This window comes from Anolis carolinensis, chromosome 5 (assembly GCF_035594765.1).
Source record: "Anolis carolinensis isolate JA03-04 chromosome 5, rAnoCar3.1.pri, whole genome shotgun sequence".
NCBI classification, from domain to species: Eukaryota; Metazoa; Chordata; class Lepidosauria; order Squamata; family Dactyloidae; genus Anolis; species Anolis carolinensis.
In genome coordinates this window covers 57,531,337-57,555,083 of record NC_085845.1, presented here as the reverse complement: position 1 = coordinate 57,555,083, position 23,747 = coordinate 57,531,337, and the positions used below count along the sequence as shown (strand labels likewise).

Below are 23,747 nucleotides of genomic sequence, written 5' to 3'. Positions count from 1 at the left end.
TCGGATCCTGTCGAATTCTTCCTTGGAGATGGTGTAGCTGAGTGGTTGGGCTTCCGCCCCGGTTCCTGTAGACATCCTGGCCTAGGTTAATTGGTGCTTAGGGTGGCGGAGTCAAACTGTCAAGACCCAGGCTACAGAGCACCAATAACCATGCGCAGAGGCCGGATTCAATCTAATATCTTTATTAAAGGAATATATAAAGTCAATAAAAACAAGTGAAGAATATAGTTCAGAAGTAGACCTTTCAGGAAATGTCAAATATAGTCCAGGAAAATAATGTCCAATATGTGATATTAGAGTCCAAAGTTATAATCCAATAACCGAAACACACACTTTGCCAAGCAATAGTGTGGGGAGATGGCAAGGTCTTTTAGTCCATTGAAGCTTGACAACAAGGCTGGAAAACAAACTAGATTCTTGGCTAAACAAGACTTGATACGAGGCAAACAAGAAGCAAGAACAAGGTCCGTGGCGAGGTCCGCGGGCAAACGTGAAACAAGGCAGGCTTGGAACTTGGTCCTGGAAACAAGGAACTGGGGTTACGAAGTCCACACACGATCTCACTCCTCAAGCTGACGAGTTGACTCCGCAAAGTTTCCTTTGCGGCAAAACACCTAAATAGGGTCTCGTTTCCTGCCAGAAGAACACTTTCCCTGGAGAACGAGAAGTGAAACCCAACTCCGTCCAGATGCATGACTCCTTAGAATTTCCCAAGGGAAGCAGACCTAATCAGCTAATTGTTTGGCTGCGATTCTGAGACTCCGGTGATTCGCCTCCCTAGCTCCTCTATCTCTATTATAATTGTCCTTTCGAGAAAACGGGGGAGAATTCTGCCCAAGGCTTGTTTGGCTGACTTCTTGAGGGCAAACATCCTCCAGGTGCAGGGGCTCCGATTCTGGCTGAACCGGTGGAAATCCCATGTTTTCCTCTTCGTCTGCCACAATAGTACTAGGAACGGGACTACAAGGCCCATGAGACATCACAGTCATCCAGTCCAGCCCCATCTGCCACAAAGGAAGATTCCATTCAAGTCCTCCCGACAGAAGGTCATTCCAACCATACATACAACTGAGACATTTATTATTTATTTATTTATTTCTGATATTTCTCCCCGCCTTTCTGCAATGGACCCAAAGTGGCTTGCAAGGTCATTAAGCCACGTGCTAACATCCACCATATAAATAAAACATAAAAGTAACGTCAAGCAATAGTAGTATAAATAAGACATAGCTGGGTTCAGTGGGGGCAGGTGAACTACAACTCCCATATGCAAGTCCATCATCCATGGTCCATCCCACTCCAAACAGTGCCCGGGTGTATAGTAGGCCATGGGGACTGTATGTGTCAGGCCTGTTAGAGTGAGTAGGCCGAAGCCTGCTCTGTGGTAGTTTTTTGCCTCAGTAAAAACGGGGGGGGGGGGGGGAGTAAACCATCCTTAAAAGGAAAGATTTAAAAGATAGCCATTATTTTCTCTTTAGTGTGCTGTGAATAATACTATGTCCCAATGAGCCAGGGAAAACCTGTCTTCTTTGGAACAGTATTAAGGGGTGAAGATGGCCCCCTCCTTTGGGCCTAGCTGGGCCTAGCAGCCTGTCAGTAGCAGCGCTGAAGGAGGTGAGGTGAGGTGAGGGGGTAGAGTTTTCATAAACATACCCACAAACATTGTTGAAAAGGAAGCATTAAAACATAATTATTTTCCATCATAAGTTGGATTCAGAATGCTGTGAATGTGTGAGTGAACTGTAATTCTTAGAACCAAAGTTTTTTATTATCAGTATGACAGTTGGGCATGTTGGGTCTATGTGGTCCAGATCCGTTGTCAGTGGGTTCATGGGTTGTAGGGGTGATGTGTGTCAAGTTTGGTCCAGCTCCGGCCTTCCTGGTGGTCCCAGTGGTGTTTTGGATTACCAAAGTGTAGGCCGAAAGCTGTTAACTGTACAAAAGCTAGCGTCGTTCTGAGGAGAGAAGTAGGCCGAACGAAGCCAGTTGGTAGTAGTTTTTGCCTCAGCAGTCCCAGTGGCCTGTGAAAGTGGAGGCCAATCAGAAAGCTGATCCATATTCCGCCAGGCCAATCAAAACGCGAGCACATATTCCGCCAGGCCAATCAAAACGCTGATACATACTCCGATACAAACATTCACTTTTATTATATACTAACTTGGGGTCCCGGCGGTGCCCGGGTTATTAGTAGACGGCATTGAGTTGTTTGGGGATGTGAGGAAATATCACTTAAGTGTGGTCCAGATCCGTCATCAGCTGGGTTCAGTGCTGTCTGTATAAGGGTGAACTACAACTCCCAGAGCCAAAGATCAATCACCCCAAAACCATGCCTGTATGCACAGTTCGGCATGATAGGGCTGTGTGCCAAGTTTGGTCCAGATCCGAAGTCGGCTGGGTTTAGTGCTAACTATATAAGGGTGAACTACAACTCCCAGAGCCAAAGGAGAATCACCCCGAAACCCTGCCTGTATGCTCAGTTGGACATGATGAGGCAGTGTGCCAAGTTTGGTCCAGATCCAAAGTTGGCTGGGTTCAGTGCTGTCTATATAAGGGTGAACTATAACTCCCAGAGCCAAAGGATCTAGCAACCTGAAAGATAGTTGCATCTGTCAAGTAGGAAATAAGGTACCACTTATAAAATGGGGAGGCAAATCTAACTCATTTATGACGTTGGAATGAGGAAGTGCCGTCACAGTGGATGATCTCTCGGTTCTATGTGTTTATGTATATAATGTGATCCGCCCTGAGTCCCCTTCGGGGTGAGAAGGGCGGAATATAAATACTGTAAATAAATAAATAAATAAATAAATAATGTTGCCTAAGTACCTGATGTTGCCTGGGTTCATTTGGTAAGCATATATATTAGAAATATGCATTTTTTTGATTTTGGATTTTAAGAATAAAGCTATTAGAAAATGCATAACCATATAAACAGAACCATTTATATACAGTAGAGTCTCACTTATCCAACATAAACGGGCCAGCAGAATGTTGGATAAGCGAATATGTTGGATAATAAGGAGGCATTAAGGAAAAGCCTATTAATCATCAAATTAGGTTATGATTTTACAAATGAAGCACCAAAACATCATGTTAGACAACAAATTTGGCAGAAAAAGTAGTTTAATACGCAGTAATGCTATGTAGTAATTACTGTATTTATGAATTTAGCACCAAAATATCATGATATATTGAAAACATTGACTACAAAAATGTGTTGGATAATCCAGAACGTTGGATAAGGGAGTGTTGGATAAGTGAGACTCTACTGTATATATAAACAGATCACATTATATACATATAGGGCAAACATTCAATGCCCATATACACACAGAACTGAGATAGAGACAGATGCAGAGGCAATTTAACCTTCTCCTGAGGGGATGTTCGATTCTGGCCACAGGGGAGAACAGCTGCTTCATCATCCACTGTGACAGCACTTCCTCGTTCCAACGTTGTAAATTAGTTAAATTTGCCTCCCCACTTTATAAGTGGTACCTTATTTCCTACTTGATGTGGTGCTACTTCCATCAGCCCAAGATCAACCTGTCAGGCTCACTTCAAAGGACCAGTCTGAACGCAGATCAAAGATAGCTGCTCTCAAATCCAATCTTTATTGAAGAATACATGACTTTGGAAAAGTCGAGAATGACCTAATGTTTACATACAATCATTTTTATCACCTCTGATGCAACGTAACACCACACGCAAATATCATCATCAAACCCCACCCCTTGTATCACATTTCTACTATTCCCACACACTATACCAATTATAATTGTTTATACTTTCAACCCCTAGTTCCCAGGCTCATTCTATCTTCTTCTGCCAGGTGCTTCCAGGATTATTTATGTTATGACTCCAAGCCCAGGGCTTGGAAATTCAGCCCTGGGACTTGGTTCCATGACATGGCGCCCTCTTTTTCTTCGTCTTCCTCTTCGTTTCTTCTTTCATCACAATCCTGAAATAAATTAAACAATAACTCTATGTGTCCATTTTGTCCAAAGTACCCATATACTTTTTCAGTAAGCTGCGATGGAATACTGGGTGTATTTTCCCTAAACTTTTTGGCAATGCCAACTGGAAAGTCACTTCGTTGATAACACCCTGTATTCTGAATGGTCCAATATATTTGGGGCCCAATTTTCTCGAAGGTAGCCCCAATTTGATGTTTTGGGTACTTAACCACACTAAATCTCCTTTCTCCAATTTATCGACTTCCACCCTTTTTCTGTCTGCGAATGTTTTATACTTTTTGTGTGCTTCCTTTAAGGATGCAGTCACTTGACTCCAGCATTCTAGCATTTGAGTTTTCCATTTCCCTGCCCCTGTTTCTTCATTCTCTGTCCATTTTGGCAACTGGGGCAGAGGCTGTATTTCATACCCGTAAACTACTTCAAAGGGAGTTTTATTTGTTGCTGAATGTATAGTCGAATTAAAAGCTAGTTCTGCGAAAGCCAGCCACTTAGACCAGTCATTTTGTCTCATGTTAGAGTACATTCGAAGGAACTGCCCAAGTGTCTGTTGAGTACGTTCTACTGCCCCGTTTGTCATGGGGTGAAAAGCAGAACTTAGACTCCTTTCTGCTCCTAGCATTTCCAAGAATTTTTCCCAAAATTTTGCTGTGAATTGAACCCCTCTGTCACTGACCACTCTACTGGGACATCCATGAAGTTTGTAAATATGGTTTATATATAATTCAGCTAGTTTCTCTGCCGATGGTAATTTCGTCAGTGCTATAAAGTGGGCCTGTTTAGAAAACAGGTCTAATACTGTCCAAATATAACGATGTCCTTTGCTAACCGGCAGTTCCCCCACAAAGTCCATAGCTACACATTCCCAAGGCCTGGTAGGTTCCGCTACTGTTTGTAATAATCCCATTGGCTTCCCTCCTCTCGATTTATTTCTGGCACAATCATCACATTGAACAACATGATTCTTTATGTCCTTCCTCATTCCTGGCCACCAACAATGTTTTGCTATTGCCTTTGTTGTTTTTGTAATTCCTGTATGACCAGCGCTCTGGTTATTGTGAAAACGATGCAAAATCTTAATCCTTAATATTGCTGGGATATACAGTTTCTTGTTCACAAACCAAAATCCCCCCTTCTGCTCCCCCTTTTCTGCGTTGGATGCGATCCACTGATCTCCTTCGTATGACTGTTTCAGTTCTTTTCCCCAACTATTTTCCCCGTCGAATTCAATAATAGCAGTGTTCTCTCTTTGGGTTTGCGCTCTTGTCCTGACAGCTAAGCCCCATTGTTTATCAGAGAATATTGTTCCCTCTTTTGCTGTGGTTATGCCTTCGTGTTGAGGCATGCGTGAAAGAGCATCTGCCAAGACATTCTGTTTCCCTTGGAAAAACTTTAATTGGAAATCGAACCTGCTGAAGTATTGTGCCCATCTAATTTGTTTGGGGGACAATTTTCGAGGAGATTTTAAATACTGGAGGTTCTTATGGTCAGACCAAATTTCAAATGGGATTCCGCTCCCTTCGAGGAAGTGTCGCCAGCATTCTAAGGCTTTTAATATGGCTAATGCCTCTTTTTCCCATATGGGCCAACATTTTTCAGTTTCACTGAACTTCCGGGACAAATATCCACAAGGTTTTAAGTTCCCATTTTGATCCTTTTGCAATAGTACTGCCCCGTATGCACAGTCTGAAGCATCGCAATGGATTATGAAAGGGCTCCGGATATCGGGTTGTTTTAGGACGGGTTCTTCTGTGAAGCATCCTTTTAGGGTTTCAAATGCCTTTTGGCATTCTGGCGTCCAACTCAGTTTGGCGCCAGGAGCTTTCACTTTTGCTGTCTCCCCTTTCCCTTTTGTTTTTAAAAGTTCAGTAAGGGGTGCGGTTATTTGCGCAAAGCCTTTTATGAACGATCTATAAAAATGTGCAAACCCCAGAAATGATTGCAATTGCCTCCTTGTTTGAGGTACTCCCCATTCTTTTACGTCTGATACTTTAGACGGGTCCATAGCTAACCCTTCTGGAGATATCCGATACCCCAGAAAGTCAATTTGAGTTTTATTAAATTCACATTTGGACAGTTTTGCATACAGCTTTGCTTCCCTTAGTCTCTGCAAAACTTCCCGGACCAATTCCACGTGCTTTTCTTTATCTTCGCTCACGATCAAGATATCATCAAGGAATATGAATACCCCTCGGTACAACAATGGGTGCAGTATTTCATTTATAAGCTGCATAAAGCAACTGCCGCCATTTTTTAACCCAAATGGCAAAATTTTATATTCAAAATGGCCGAATGCACAGGAAAATGCAGTTTTCCAAGTATCCTCAGGTTTGATTCTTAATTTATGATATGCTTCAATTAAATCAAGTTTAGTAAATATGCTCCCTTTCTTCAATACGGTAATTAAATCCTTTACTAAGGGCATAGGGTATTTATTGTCCTTAGTAATTGCATTTAAATTTCGATAGTCAATGCACAATCTTAGGGAGTTGTCTTTCTTTCTCCTAAATAACACTGGGGCTCCGAGAGGAGAATTGGATGGCTTAATGAAGCCTCGCGCCAGGTTCTTATCAATATATTTCCTCAATTCCTCCTTCTCCTGAACAGACATGGGATACACTTTTGGTTTTGGTAAGTTTGCTCCTGGGGTTATTTCAATTTCTACTTCTATATTCCTCTTGGGAGGTAATTTACTTGCCTCTTTCTGATTGAAAACATCCACAAAGTCTCTGTATTCAGGTGGCAATAGCTGTGGGTCTATTTCACCTGCTTCATCTCCCTTGTCCTCCTCTCCTGCTATTTTGCTTATCTCCCATTGCGTCTGTTGTTCTTTAAATGCTAGGCTCTTTCCTCTCCAATCTACTTCAGGATTTGCCTGTTCGAGCCATGGGATCCCTAGTATTACGTGGTATGTGGCAATAGGGGCTATCACAAAGGATATTCTTCCTTCCCATTTGCCTATTTTACATGGGACCCCCCGTATTTCCTTTGTAGATACTTCCCCAGCAGCAACTGATCCATCAAGCTGCGAAAATGCAATTGGGGAGTCAAGCAACGTCTGCTGGCATTTCAGCGCTCCTGCTAGTTCCGGAGTTATAATGTTCCTAGAACAACCGCAATCCACGAATGCCCTGCAGGTGGCCCGATTCTCTAGCCCCGATAGGCAGATTGGCACTACTAGCATGCGTTTGTCTCGACTCACCAGCCTTTCCGGAGATTCTGGGGCTCGCACCTCCTCCTCCGCTCGCCTCCCGGTTGCTGGCTTGGGCTTTGAGGGTTTTGGCGGCTCCAATCTCCTTCTTTACTTGGCTCTCTCTCGGCGCCATATCGGGTGGGCTCCTTTTGGAGATTCTCTTCCAATAGTGGCACCAACCTCCCCACGGTTTCCGACAGCCTGGATAAATTAGTTTCCAGGATGGATAACCGCAGGGCCACGGTCTCCGGCATGCTTCCTCCAGATCCCCAACTGGTTTCTGCAGCCGCAGAGACGCCTCTTCCTCCTCTGGGAATCCTCTGGGTCACGCCGTTCGGCCTGGGGTACCCCGTAGAGGAAGCTATGGCTTGCAGCGTCTCTTCCCCCAACGGCCGGGCCCCTGGCAAAGGCCTCCCTGCTCCATTTGGGCTTTGATCTCCTTCTTCATTCATTATCACTTCACTGCGAATCCGCAGGAGGGTGAGAACGGGATTCTCGACTTAAATGTCAGGCTCACTTCAAAGGACCAGTCTGAACGCAGATCAAAGATAGCTGCTCTCAAATCCAATCTTTATTGAAGAATACATGACTTTGGAAAAGTCGAGAATGACCTAATGTTTACATACAATCATTTTTATCACCTCTGATGCAACGTAACACCACACGCAAATATCATCATCAAACCCCACCCCTTGTATCACATTTCTACTATTCCCACACACTATACCAATTATAATTGTTTATACTTTCAACCCCTAGTTCCCAGGCTCATTCTATCTTCTTCTGCCAGGTGCTTCCAGGATTATTTATGTTATGACTCCAAGCCCAGGGCTTGGAAATTCAGCCCTGGGACTTGGTTCCATGACATCAACCTATTTACGTACTGCCTCCTGACCTTGTTGAAGGAGAGTGCTGTATCCAAAAGACACAGGCAAAAGATGCCCTGTTTGGAACAGGGAAGATGGCCGCCTCTTTTGCGGCCTAGAACAATGGAGCCAGGCTGCAAGGCCTGAAACGTGTTAGCAAAATGATCAAAGGAGGCTTGGATTGGGGCTTTGGGGGCTAGAAGTGTTTATAAGCATATCGTTAAAAAGATAATAACAATGTTCTCTGCTGTCTTTTGAGGCAAGTAGGGCCTTACAAAGAAGTTGAAAGCTGAGGCAAGATGGCGTCTTCCTTTTCGGCCTAGCAGCGAGGGGCCAGCCTGGAAGGCCTTAAACATGTCAGCAGAGGGGCCAAAGGGGCCCATCCGTTGTCAGTGGGTTCATGGGGTTACGTGTGTCAAGTTTGGTCCAGGTCCGGCCTTTCTGGTGGTGGCAGTGGTGTTTTGGATTACAGAAGTGTAGGCTGAAAGCTGTTACCTGTCCCAAAGCTAGCATCATTCTGAGGAGAGAAGTAGGCCGAACGAAGCCAGTTGGTAGTAGTTTTTCCCTCAGCGATCCCAGTGGCCTATGAAAGTGGCGGCCAATCACAAAGCTGGCATATTCCGCCCAGCCAATCAGAAAGCTGATCCATATTCCGCCAGGCCAATCAAAACGCGAGCACATACACCGCCCGACCAATCAAAACGCTGATACAAACATACAAACATTCACTTTTATTATATATATAGATATAGATATAGATTGTAATGGGTGAGACTCCTACATTCTGTTTATTTTAAAATTTCTGTTATGTTTTTAAATAGGAATTATTGAATTTGAAGAACATATGTGCTACTTTGTCATCTATCTTATTGCTATGAGTATTAGGGGGTAAAATTAAGACATATATTTAACATGTGCTATACATGGATTGAAAACACCAATAATTGGTTTCAAACCAGATAATGTTTTTAAACCATTCCATAATCCTTCAATTGTATTCCCGGCTTTACCTGTGAAAAGCTATACAGGTATAGCTTAGATAAAGAAATACCTGCATATGTTCATTTTGAAGATGTAGAGACTCCTGATGTACAAATATGAACACATAGATTTCTGTGTGACTGGAAACAGCATTTTCAGAGTTAACACTTACATGAAGATAGCTCCACATGAATATAGAGCTGTATGCACTGGAGTTCTATTCATTTGATAAATGAACATGCATAGGTTGGAGGCAGTGACAGTCACTGCTTTCCCACTACTGCAATAGTTTACTGCAAGCATGAAAGGAGTTTACTCACAAAACTGTTTATTTAAATGTTCAACTCTTCCACTCCCCAAAACAAGCAATGGCATATATGACTAAGTCCAAAGCCATTTCAGCTGTGGGATTTAAGATTCGTTGTAAAGTACTGGATGTTTTCTCTTCATTGTTGATTATCTGCAAAAATTAGAGTTGGACTCCAAAATTCCATTGTATTGTAACAACATTACATTGCATGAAGAAAAAATAATCAGGTAAATTTGCAGCTGGGAATGAGCTTGATTTTCCTGGCTTCTGACTTAATCCTAATGGCTGCAATGTGGGACAAATGATATGGAACTCAATTAGATCCCCCAAAACACTAGAATCACAAGTGCAGTAGAAGAATTATTGCTTCAGACTAATGACATCCCCAAATACATAGCTTTACTATAATACAGTTTAATGCAGCTAAGCTGCATTATGAAGCTGCATTATATGGCAGTGTAGATGGGCCCATCAATGTCTTCACATGAACACACTAAATGCTGTTTTAATCCTGATCAGTGTAACTGCCCTAATCAGGCCTGGCCCAACACGGGAAGCTGCCTATGCCCCCGCGTTGGGTGCCATGTTCCCGGGGGTGCTATCGAGCCCCCGGGAGGCAGGGCCAGACCTGGCCCTGCCTCCCGCGCCCTGACACCACTCCCACGCCATGCGGCCTGGCTCCGCCTCCCACACCGAGCACCCTGGCCCAGCTGGCCTGGCCCAGGCTGCAGCGGGAGTCCTTCCAGGCCGTGGCGCGCGGGGGGGGGCACAGAAATGTTTTTTACCTACCCCTTTTAATTACCTCGGGCCGGTTTGTCTACATGTGAATGTAGACAAATGGTTTGTCTACATGTGAAGCTACCATCTAACAATCTGACTACTTCAGTTGGGACTAACCAGTTGAAACCAGTCTATGGATGGATTGATGTTGACTCACAACCTGGAGTTGATCCAGAGTGCCAAATGTCAGATCTGCCTGGATATAGTCCAAATAAGAGGGAGTTCCCACCACCCAGTTAGTGTGGAGGAAGGAAGGAGTCCCCATTGCTTGGCGGCCACTCTTTCTGCTCATGCCTATCTCCCTTGCTCTTCATGTCACAGCAGTCTAATTGTAATACAGTTCCTACATATCTACTGCCCCATACCTAGACATCAGCTGAGGCAATGGGGTTCAAAAGGAGGAGGAGAGGAAAAATCAACCCCGCTCTCCCCTGTCTCTTCCTAGAGCAGTGGTTCTCAACCTGTGGGTCCCCAGATGTTTTGGCCTTCAACTCCCAGAAATCCTAACAGCTGGTAAAGTAGCTGGAATTTCTGGGAGCTGTCCTAGAGCATTCCTTTGCACAGCTGATGTCATTGCATGCAGTGGTCAACAGGTTGGACTTTTATTACAGCTGGAACCACAGAACCACAGAGGATGGGTAGGAGGGGGCTGTCATCTTGTGAACCCAGACTGCCCAAGGCCAGGAAACACGGGATGGCAATGTGGACAATTGCAGCCAATTCCACAGGCCCTAAGTAGGAGAAAAGTCCAAATTCTGTGCCAGAATTCAGATTTTTCCCTGACTTTGGCTGATGTGGGGCAACACTTCATTAAAGTGGGCTTGACCTACATTTCCCTATATCAGTTCCAGGTGATGTTTGGCCACCACAGGCTGATCACCTCTAGACCAACCCAAGTGGTCAGAGTATATGGAAGCTCTGTCTTCTCAGAACTCTACACACTACCTTCACTTCAAGGAAGTGCAGCCAGTGATCTCAACTCCTTTTGGGACAGCCCTGCAGTCCTCAAAGTCAAACCTTCAGATGCCTTAAAATGGCATCTATATCTAGTTGCTTCAAGAAACACACATAATAATAGCATAATAAAATAGAATAAATCAAACACATGCACACACATATTAAAAACCAAGCAATGTACTAGCACATTATGGGCATTTTGCTGGTACTAGATAATGACAAGCGATGCACATCCACAGTCCATTATATCACTAGTTCTCGAAGTAATACTATAAAGCCCTTAAGCTCCACATAATCCCTACTTGACACCAAGAAGTCAAATAACTTGGTTAAGTTTACACAGTGCATTTCCTCTCCTCTGATGCCTTTCCCGTTCTGCTGGTACTTGAAAATACTAGGAATAAAAAAGTATTTCTACGCAGCCAACATTAGCATTTTTCTGCGTACCTCTCCTAAACAGTAGTTAAAGGTTACTGGTGTTCCTCTTTAAGCAATACAAAAGGGATTATATTTAAAAGAACATAATAATAAATCCAACAGTGCAAAATCCTTTAGTGATAGGAGATTATGGGGCAGTTTGTACATCAGCCTTATTCAGGCATTTGTTAAATCTGGCATAAAATGGGAAGATGAGCAGATTGCATGCAACATGTAATTTCTATACTAACTCTGTTAAATATTAGAGGTGATATGAATTATTTAATGAAGTTTTTAACACCAGGGTCTTACAGCCAATTGCCTGTCAATAAACAGCACAATAGGTGTAAATTATTGAGACTGGATAGATCAAACAATGTTTTCTTATATATTGTAGATATAGCTACTTTGGTACAATAATTACATTCAATTTGAAGAGAACTTTGAAGGATATGGAATGAAGAAAGCAGAATTTTAACTGTATAAGAAGAAATGTTAGAACAGCCAGAGATATTAATTTTTAATTTTAGGCTAAAATGTAAGGAATATTCTGGATACTTGTTCATCCTGTATAGCAGCAATGAATGCCCTTGGTATTCTTCTGTGGTTGCTGACACTGAGAAAATATTGCCAGAGGACATTGCTTTCAAACCAAGAGAATTTTGCCGACTGCCATGACAGTGACTGTACAATCATATTTTCGTCTTTAGTCTAAAAAGATAATACAAGGTAGGCATGAAAAGAATTGAAATATTTGAGCATGAATATTTTTTAGCCATCATCTGGACTTCCAATTTATAATTTATTTATAATTTATGCTTTAGAATGAATAGAAATAGTGATACTACAGACTATCTCATCCAATTTGCTTCAAGATAAGTGATTCCTTGTATGTTCATAAATGTACATAATTGGTATTAACAAGTGCACCGTGCAGTTTGTCTAGAGAAACAAGCTAAATCTAGATTGGAGATGCTTTAAAAAAAATCTTAAACATTTCGTTGCAGCTATATGACTTGCATCAAGAAATGCTTGGAAATAGCTACAGGCAGTTCACAAGTTATGAACAAACTACATCCTGTAGGTTTTGTTCTTAAGCTGTATGTAAGTCAGAACAGGTACATTTTTAAGTGTAACTCCAGCAATATATATATATATATATATATATATATATATATATATATATAATTTTCTTAAGTGTTGACTTATCAAATTCCCATTGATTTGTAGAATAGATTCTAGTTAGGACTAGCAATTTAATTTAAAATTGGGACTTTGGAAGTAACAAAATTTGTCTAAAATTGATATAGCAAGTTATGACTTGTTCACATGCTGATTGTCTTACCACACCAACAATGAGTCAAATAACCATAGTGAGAAAAGACAAATGCAATCATTATGCAATAAAAGATAAGGAAGGTCTATATATTTTTCCGGGCCATAAATTTTCGCCATAGAATTTACACGAGTAAAATGGTGTCCTTTAAAAAAAAAAAGGCAAAATTAAGAGGATTTGCAGAATTTCTTTTTAAAATATTTTTGAACTGTAGATGGTTGAATCTGTGAATGCAGAATTTGTTGATACAGGAGACTGGCTGTATATGATTGTTTAAATTTATCTTTGGAGACATTCTCCTCTTCCTTCTTCTCCTCGCCAGCATTCTCTTCTTTCCCTTTCCTCTGTTATTCCTTGATATCTCCTTCTCTCATTCAAAAGTTGTGATAAAGGCACTTCCCACATACTCTTTTGCATCTTGCTTTTTTAAAAATATGCACATCCAGGATGGGAATGCTTATTAGAATTCTGATTGACCTTGCCTTTGTTGGTGAAAATCCTGATGAAAAACAATTCAGTGTAATTAATTTCTAATTAGGTAGCCTATACTTATAAAATAATACTTTAATTAAAATGAGGAATAAAAATGAGCTAGCATCAAATTATCATATTCATTTCCCAGGAAATGAGGTTCTCATACATCAATCATGCACATTAATTAAAAACAAAGTTCACTTTGTTGATATATAATAGGCTTCAGGTGTTGCTGCAGGGATTCCTCTGAGAATTGAAATGTGTGGTCAAGTAAATACACTTGCTAGTTCTGCTAACTCTGTAGGTTCTAATGACAAGCATTAACATATGTTCCACAGATATTTTGCAACACAAACCAACATGCAGCTTTGATAATTATTCACCTGGACAGGTTTAATATCAGCTTCAAATGCTATGGTAGAATTTTACTTTTGCTTGTTGTGTGTCTTCAAGTAATTTTCAACTTATGGTGACTTGAAGGCAACCTATATTGGGTTTTTCTTGGTAAGATTTTTTCATAGGGGGTTTGTCTTTGCTTTCCTCTAAGGCTGAAAGAAGGTGATTTGCCTAAGATTACACAGTGGATTTCCATGACTGAGCAGAGATTTGACCCCTGGTCTCCAGTGTCATATAATGGCAAAGCCCTATACCACCAGACATTTGTTAATACAAATATTTGTCAGCTGGATATGGCCAGCTGATCATTCCTAGTAGCGGATGAAAACAGGACAAAAAAGTTTGATTTAAACATGGACAGTTTAAAGAAATGAGAGTTCATGTAATGATAACCCTTGCTTATTACCAATTAGTATCTCTTTGTGTTGCCTCCATTTTCAAAATGTTAAAATGTAAAAGGCTTCAAGTATTATAGGCCCAATCATTATTCGAGTTTTCTCCTTCTCCGTTTCCGTTTCCTTCTGCTTCTGCTTCTTCTCCTCCTCTTCCCTCCTCAAACACTGTTCTGTAGATCTTAGGGCCCTTCTACACAGGCCCTAAAATGAGAAAGAAACTAGGATAAAAGGGATGGTGGTGGCTAGATGACATTTGCTGAAAATGCAATCTAGATTGCATTATCGTCTGAAAAACACATGTTAAAAAGGTGCACTTAAAATCCGATTTTGGCATCACTTCATTGCTATATGCTGGTGTTGATTGTACCAGCTCATGTGCACATTTAAACATTCTGAAATAGCTGATGAGGGCTGTAAAGAAATGGAGCCATGGACACAAAGGTGGTTAAATGGAAGCACAATTGGAAAGCAATTTCCATGAGAACTCTCTGCAACCATTCCTTGTACTCATATTTATAATTGAACTGAATTTACAGAATTAGCACCAACATGGCAGGCAAGTGAACCCAAAGGGAAGCGACATTTAAGAGGGCAAACCTAAATGCAGCAGGAGGATGATGAGAGATAATGACAAGAAATCTGTTTATGTGCACTTTTGTTTATCTGCATCAGTGCTTATGAGGTCTAGCACATCTCAGAGAGTCAATAAAAAAATTAAAATAAAACTTCTGGCATATGTCCCATGTCCATCGTGTGGATTTCTAAAATCCGCTACAACTGGAACTGACAGCTCTGTGTCTGGACTGGCCCTAAGGTTCTGTGATTTTTAAACCCACTTCTTTGTCTCGGATTATGAGGCTATCTGGAAGAGCTCTTAATGAAACCATAAGGAATGTCTGTTTTGCTACTTCTCCTCAAGTAGTGTGGAGGAAGTATGGCCAAGAAAAAAGCATGAACCATAAACATAGAATCACCTTGCAACCTTTAAAAAGTAGCTGAAAGGGGCGGGGGATAATACAGATCAGAATGGTCCTGTCACATTACGACAATCATAAGGTATGCTTTTGTCATTTCACGACATTCTCCTGGGAACTATCCCACAGTTCCCATCTATTATCTCAAGATGTGTAGCTGAGGAAGTTTGGCAGTCCACCTTGCATGGCATCCTAATGTCTTAGGATCTCAATGTCATGAAGCGTGGCCTTCAGTATGTGCTAAGAGTATGAAGTTGCCTAAAGTTAAGCTCTCCTTTCAAACTTTCTTTCAGCACTTTATTCCCAAACTTTCCTAATAATCTCTCCTCCCTCCCTTCTTACTTTGAATTACTAGAATCTTAATTGTTTTTGCCAACCAAAAAAACAAGCAAGATGCTGAACAGCCAGACAACTGTTTCTGTAACAATACTAGCTCTTTTCATACAATAAGTGGCACTGGCTAGAGATACTGGCCAAAGATTGGAACAGTCTTTTGGGTTGCAGCTTTCAGTGGCTATATTGGCTGTGGGGATTCTGCTTCATATAGTCCAAAAGTTATATTTATGAACTCTGCAGTAATCTCGTAGCAGGATTCTACTTGCTAACTCTGCCCGTCATTATGAGAGCTGTATATATCTAGAGATATTGTTTCATACATGTCATAAAGCTAGTGGCTACTTTGAAGAGGTATACACCTAGGACTTCACGTTTGAAGTGTTACACTGAAACACAGATATACAACAAACTGGAAATGCTGACATGTGAAACCCACATAGGGCAGAATAAAAGGAATTCAAACAACAGAAGAAGAAAAACTGTTTTCTTTTTTCTGCTCTTGGCTATGCTGCATATTTTGTGTGGTTTGTTGGCATTTCTTGTTCTAATTAGTATCTACTTTTAAAAATGATAACTTTTAGGTGATGCCATTTATAATTAAAAGGTTGAAAATGAAAAAGATAATAACGGTATAGATCAGGCATGGGCAAACTTTGGCCCTCCAGGTGTTTTGGACTTCAACTCCCACAATTCCTAACAGCCTACTGGAATTGTGGGAGTTGAAGTCCAAAACACCTGGAGGGCCAAAGTTTGCCCATGCCTGGTATAGATCATAAGATAGTAGGCCATTTGTTGTACTTTCATACTTTGAAACTATTTGCTACAAATACAACAAAGTCTCACAATCAGTTCTTAACTTTCAATGCTGACCTTATTTTGCCCATCTAATTAATTATTCTTGCAGGATATGAAATATTAACTTTTTGTTTGCATTAGAGGCCCTTAAGACCAGAGAGATGTCTGAACCTAGTGCTAACTACTTATTTTGCAGCGGTGGTTGTCAGTGTTAACATTTTTTTCTTTCTTACCCTTTGGCTTGAATATTATTATCTATTCTCTATTCTAATTGGCAATCAAATTTGAAGCAAGGAAGATAAGAGAACACCTGCTGTGCTCCCGGGGAGTTAAATAAACTGTGCTATATTAGCTCATTAGCTTACAAATTGACACGGGCACTATATTATACATCTATAACAACAAAAGAGGATATCTGCCTGTCAGAACCATAGTTCCAAGACAATGAAACCTAGATACAGAACTAGGGCAATTCAAGGTATATTTATCTGAGGTTTATGTAATTACTGCAACACACAAATTAATATTCACTTGTCAGTATGTATGATGGCTGAAATACCACCTTCAGTCACTAAATGGCAGACTTTCCTAACCAGCACATAGTTTTCCTGATGGGCATGTGGCAGATTCTTTCTTGCTATCACATAGCTTCAATACAATTTGAAGTTAGTTGTAGAAATCTGTTAAGCCTTTATATCATTTTCATCTCTATAGTTCTTCTTCTTCTTTATTCATGCAGTCATTTCTGACTCTTCGTGACCTCATGGACCAGTCCACGCCAGAGCTTCCTGTCCCTTTCTATAGTTACATATAGAAAAACATCATCATCTAAAACATTATTAGGAACGTCCTGATGGTAAGAGCTGTTCAGCAGTGGAATATGCTGCTTCAGGGTGTGGTGGGGTCTCTTCCTCTGGAGGTTTTCGAGCAGGGGCTGGATGGCCTTCTGTCTGCTTTGATTGTGTGTTCCTGCATGGCAGAAAGTTGGACTGGATGTGGTCTCTCCCAACAATATGATTCTATGAATGTAATTTATCCATCTATCTTCTAAGTAATGGCATCTCATCTGTTGAGGAATTACACATCTCTAAACAGGCATCTAAGTGCACACAGGCATCCAGGAGTTAACATCCTTGTGCATTGTTAAATCTAGCAGCATCCATCATATGTTTTTAAATATCGATAATTGACATCAATTACAATCTTCCAGTAGAATGAGAAATATACATGTTTAGTAGTATAGCCTAGTGGAACGCAGAGATGTTTTCTCTTCCTACTTGCATTGTAGGTCAATTTGTGGCTTATTTTTTATATCTTGTTGATCATGATGTTGGTGTTACTCTTGGTTGGTGTTACACTGTCTTGATGACACACATTAATTCCACACTACACAAAACCTGCTTTGTATTGTATGCTTTATAAAGCCATTGCTTAGATTTACCAGGGTAGGGCATACATTTCTCTAAACTAGAAAGTAAATTGGAGTATAGCCAGTATCACTAGACTCGGTAACTATCAACACTGAGACTATCACAACAATACCAGAAAGACATTAAGGTCTTTATCACACTACACTGTTGTTCCATAGTAGAGGGTTTGCTCCTCTACACACAACTTCTGCAGCAACCATAGTCAGTTCAAGTAGCTTGTGTAGTGGCAGTGCTTGTTGGATTGCACTCCCATAATGTCCAATAAATCTGCAGGAGTTCTTGTGATGAATAATTTACCGAGAGAAGCTTTCATTTCTTGTTTCCAATTTGTCCAATTCTACCTGGTTTTTTTCTTTCCTCTATCCCCCTTTCATTCAAGGTCGCTTCACATTTTGTTTTCAATTTTCTGTTCTCCCTCAGTAATTTTGTGGCGTCAGTCATATGACATTATCCCTCTGCAATGTTTGCATGGCTGAAATCCTTTATAGACAAAGTCTGAATAATGTATGGCTAACATGAAGAGCTGTGCCAATGCATAATCACTGCACTGTGTGTAGGATTTCTGCTCTCTTTGGATAGTTTTTTGAACTCAAAAGTCATGATTAGGAACATTTGCTTGAGTAAGTGAAAGAGAAGCAGCTCTCAGGCTTATTATCCACAAGGCCAATATTCCTGGCAAAAATATTGAAGCAGCTGAAGTATAGGGCCTCAAAATCAGGATAGGTACAGCAGGAACAAGCTCATAGGTTCTGTCTAATTTCCCTTTTAACAGGTTGCTTTGCAGAATGGTATTCTTGTATAATTTGACTGTGCAGGTGCATTGCTCTTACCTCTGCTGTGAACTAGACTTCTGCAGGCTTACTGGTGCAATGGGAATTTCCTTGTATGTTTTAAAGACTTCATCTTGCTTGTTCAAAACCACCACGAAAAATACATCAAAAAAGGAAATTACATGTTTGGATACTTCTTAGGAGACAGTAAAATAAAATATTGAATTGTTGATGTAAATTGAACATATTTTTATCTCCAAGTCCAGTTCTACATCATATATCATTATAACATATTGTGGTTCGAGGGAGGCCAGGCCGGAGAAGACTCACCTGGTAGCACACAAGAGGGAGCGAAAGAGAGAAGGAGAGCCCCCCAAAGTTGTTGTTGTTGTTGTTGTTGTTGTTGTTGTTGTTGTTGTTATTATTAGAGCTGTTAGGGACAGTTTCTTGGGTCTTGTGCTCTGTTGTGTGTGTGTGTGTGTGTGTGTGTGTGTGTGTGTGTGTTTTGGTATTTTTTCAACCTCAGGCCCCCTCCCCTCCTTTTTTGTTACACGAGCATTAACAAAAACCACTGATAATAACACAATCCAACTCCAAAAACAAAATTCTTGATGTCTTAGTTTTTAGGCTTGTTTCTGGGGTTATTTTGGTGTTGATTCAGAAAATTGCATTGGATAGACCACATCAGCTCTAGGTTATTAAATATGGTTTTCTATGGGTGAGCAAATGGTGACTACTGGATGTCATATGTTCTGTATCAGAGACTAGAGCTGATGTGGTCTATCCAATGCAATTTTCTGAATCAGCACCCCAAATAGCCAAACCGAATCTAAAATTGTCCAAAACCTGATTTTTAACTCTTTTAGTACTAATGTTGGAGAGTGGTCCCTGGTCAAGTGGTCCTTGATCAAAAAAAGGTTGAGAACCATGTCTCTACATCTATTTGTCTAAATCAGATTTAAACCTATTAATTCGGGGGGGGGGGGGGTAGATCTCTTTCTGTATAACATCTGTTTTTTGAACGCTGAGGTCTGAAATGCATACATCTCCTCAGTGTCTTTAGTTCTAATTTATGAAGGGGGAAATGGTGGCTAGCACCTCATTTTTAAACAAGGAAAATAGAATGTTCAAATTTTGTTCCTTCTCCCTTTTCACACCTCACAGCTTTTTCAAATCTCTTCAGCAGACATAATAATGTCTGACATTTGTACAAGGAGGGAGACTTATTGAAAAACCACCTGGGGTAGTTTTAACAGGCTGGCCCTTTGGAAGAATCACCTTGCATTGTATCTAGAAAGCATTAGCAAAAGTCTGACATTATCTTGAGCCCAGAACTCTTGTTTTTTATGCCTAAACTCATTTATCTTGCAATGTGGATAGTGATAACTCTTTAGATTTTCTTACAAGACCGTATGTTAAGTGTATTCCAAGGGTTTCTAAGAACAACCAGCACAATATTAAATGGTGATACTTTTCATAGCTGTCTCATAATATCTGTAGTGAGAAAAAGCAAACGATGCTTTCCCATGTGGTATTTTCTTCCTCGTGTAAAAATAAAATAAAATGAGAAAAATAAATAATGGAATAATAAGAATCAAATAAGCACTCTAGGCTTTTTTTAATTAATTCCAAGCCTATTTCCTTATCCTGCCTAAAGAAAGATTCTTTATATTTATATAGTTGAGTCGAGTTCTTCTCCTGACAGTACTGTATAAATACTAAACAACCAATGACATCATATGAGGTTTTCAGAATAACTACTTCCAACAATAACAAGTAATCCATATTCTAGAAGATATGTTAAGGGGTAGTGGAACTCTGTGTTGGAGCTACAAGCCAGAGTTAAAAATAATGAGCTGTATAGCAACTTCAGTTTTATGAGTTAAAAATAAAAGTAAACAAGCTATTTTTTTCAACCGTTTTATGTGTCAAAGGCTTCTAAGTCTCCAATGATTTCACATGTTTATCTACAGTTCTTTGCATGATAATTAGAAATATTCATTATGCCTGAAATAGTGGATTATAAAATTAAAAACAAAAGGAAACTTGTGTCCTTTTAGTGTGCTATAGATGAAACACACAGCTTGACATCTGCCATAACAGTAATTGGGCAAAGGGGAAGACGAATCCAATGGTTGCCACCCTATTAGTGTCTTACTTGTGGCTGGAACAAATTCTCTTATGGAAGAGGTTGGACATTTTCATAGGACAGGAAACATCCTCAAGGTTGCAGAAGTAGAGTTGTGCATATAGTACCTCTGAGCATGGATACACATGTGCATGTGGTTGGGCATTCCCTTGTACATTTGGGGTGTTGGCTAATGGCTATGCAACCCCAATGTCAATATCTGGGACAAATTGTGCAAATCTTTAACTAAATTTACATCAGACAATGAGGTTGGAATAAATTTAGAAAACCTGTGTGTAAATTGGTGCCCTGTTAAAGTACCTATCCTAAGTATCTTAATTTAAGGCTATAATTATTCATGTGTACATTCTTTATCACCCATCTTTACACACACACAGTTGTATACGTATTTGTGCCTGTATGAGTCATTAACTGTTAGGACACATCCCTGTTTTTGCTTTCTAACAGACCAAATAAATCAATATTGTAAAGTCACAGATCTGTACCATATGATTACGTCTAATGCACACGGCCCCAAATCAATGTTGTATGATTATATCTGGCATATATAAATCTCTGCATAACATAGATATGACTACAGAGTCAATATAGCATGACTGTATATTGGAAGCTTTCGAGGAAAGCCTCCTTTTCCTATCAAAGCACATTAAAATTTCCAAATGGATGGTTAAGTAGGGTGTACTCCATAAAACAGACAGTTTGACTATGAAATACCAGCGTATTACTATGTTTGTGTCATAACTGATTCTATGATACGATCTAATGCCAGAATATAAGTGTATATTCACTCTTATCTCACATTCTGCATCCCACCCACAACCTTACATGTTGTGTATCTACTCAAGCCATAAAACCATTATTGTGCCAGTGTGCAACTATGTAATGATGCTATTATGGAATCCCACTGTGTCAGGAAGATGAACGATACCATGCCACTTCAACCATTTTTTCCATGCTTTTTCTCATGGATCAACACACACCTACTTTTTATGTATTCTTTTAACTTTTTCTGAACCCTGTGGTGTCTTTGTGCGATAATGCTTAACAGGATTGTTTGAAAATTGTGCTATTGTGTTACAAGCCCGCCTAAAAATAATATTTAAAAGCGTGTTGGAGAATGAAGGACAAACTTACAGCAATGATATTGGGAATGCTTGGGAATCTTGGTGTCTTCACATTCCAATTATGAAGTAATATTTAGTTTCTCTGCTGAGTCCACATCACTTCTAATATCACAACAAAGCAAATTAGACATTTGCACCTAAGGTGATTATTAAACCATAAGGGGTGATCAATGGAATATTTGAAATAAGTGTTAATTTTCAAATGACTCCACAGTGACATACAGCCATGACAACATATGAAAAACACCAGGCAAAGACAATACTAACACAATCTAATTGCAGTTTAATAGTGTTGTGTGACAAGCTCCTCTGTATTATTTTAGGTCAACTGATAGACTAGATTTGCAGAGTTGAAGTTCCTGGTCAGCTATATAACTTTTGTCAGACCCTTGCCAGCCACATGCCCAAGGGCTATCAAAGTAAGGAGGGGCCAGGGGTGTGACAGAGAAAGCAGGGAGCTTATTTCTCTTTACTCTTAGAAAACACTTATATGTCCTTTAATAATCTATGTTACACTTTCATTCATACACAATACATACCTTCAAAACAAATTGAGAATTATTAGTGGCATACTGCAGAATGGGGTTGAGGTTTGGCCACTCCATGAGTATGCTGCAAAGGGATTTGAATGAAGGGTCTTCTGATCCATAATTCCTTCTGATCCACTCTGCTACACCAGCTCTCACTCTCAGCTCTTAGTGAACACAGATAATAATATCAAAACATTGGGCTTTACTTAGCTTGACTGGAAACATTCTGCATGCTATTGAGGTCTGAATGTGGGTGATAAAACATCAAATAATACACTAACATTGGTGTAATTTGACCATGTCAATAGGTTTCCAATTGTGATGACTCATGGGCCTTGTAGTCCTGTTCCTAGTACTATTGTGGCAGACGAAGAGGAAAACATGGGGTTTTCGCCGGTTCAGCAAGAGCCGGAGTCCCTTCACCTGCAGGATGTTGATGTTTGCCCTCAAGAATTCAGCCAAACAGGCCTTGGGCAGAACTCCCCTCCGTTTCCCAGGAAGGAATCTTATTCTAGAGAAAGGGGAGTCAGAGAAGCCCAATGGAGGATTTTACGCTTAGCCGCCAAACATCAAGCTGATTAGGCCTGCTTCCCTTGGGAAATTCTAAGGAGTCACACATCTGGACAAAGTTGGGTTTCGCTTCTCGTTCTCTAGGGAAAGAGTTCTGTTGGCGGGAAAACGAGACCCAATATAGGTGGTTGGCGCGAGGGATTCTTTGCGGAGTCAATTGATCATCTTCAGGAGAGAGATCGTGTGTGGACTTCGTAAACCCAGTTCCTTGCTTCCCGGATCAAGCTTCAAGCCTTGCCCTGCCTTGCGTTTTTACCACGGACCCTGCTTCATGCTTCATGTTTTGCCTTGTCTCCAGTCACGGATCTAGTCAAGAATCAAGTTTATTTCCAGCCTTGTTGCCAAGCTTCATTGGACTCTAAGACTCTGTCATTTCCCCATACTATTGCTTGGCAATAGTGTGTGTTTCGGTCAAGTGGATTAAAACTTTGAACTCTAATATCATTTATTGGACAATACATTTTTGGACTATATTTGACCTCATTTGAAAGGTCTGCTTCTGAACTATATTCTTCACTTGTTTTTATTGCTTTTATATATTTCCTTAATAAAGATATTAGATAGAGACTGGCCTCTGTATAAGGTTATTGGTGCCCAGCAGCCAGGGACCTGACACCAATATACTGTGGTGCATAGATGTCCACTGTGTAACTGTACAGTGGTGGCCTCAAAATAAACTTTTTCTGTTGATAGTTCCAGACTGAGGTTGATGGTAAGATGGAAGTTGTTGAAATTCTGGTGGAATATCTGGAATAAGTGACCTCCATGAGTCCAAATTATGAAGATATCATTAATGTACTTCAGGTAGAAGAGGTTTCTGGGTTCAGGAGTAAAAGAACTATTGTTTCATGTCTGCCACAAAATTGTTGGCATATTGTAGTGCTATGCATGTGCTCATGGCAGGGTTGTGCAATTCGGCTGGACTGCTATCCGTCTTCGGTATCCGAATTTTGGTGGATACCCAGATCCGTTTTCGGGAGCCTCCCAAAA

General features: G+C 40.5%; 1 protein-coding gene across 1 annotated transcript in view; it reads right to left on the bottom strand.

Moving 5' to 3' along the window:
* Positions 1-22,471, bottom strand: part of anxa10 (annexin A10) — a 59,166-nt gene extending 36,695 nt beyond the window's left edge. The window contains exon 1 of the mRNA XM_062981363.1: positions 22,197-22,471. Coding sequence (XP_062837433.1) covers positions 22,197-22,262 — 66 coding nt within the window. The 5' untranslated portion in view covers positions 22,263-22,471. The remainder of the gene's footprint in view (positions 1-22,196) is intronic.
* Positions 22,472-23,747: the final 1,276 nt, after the last annotated feature.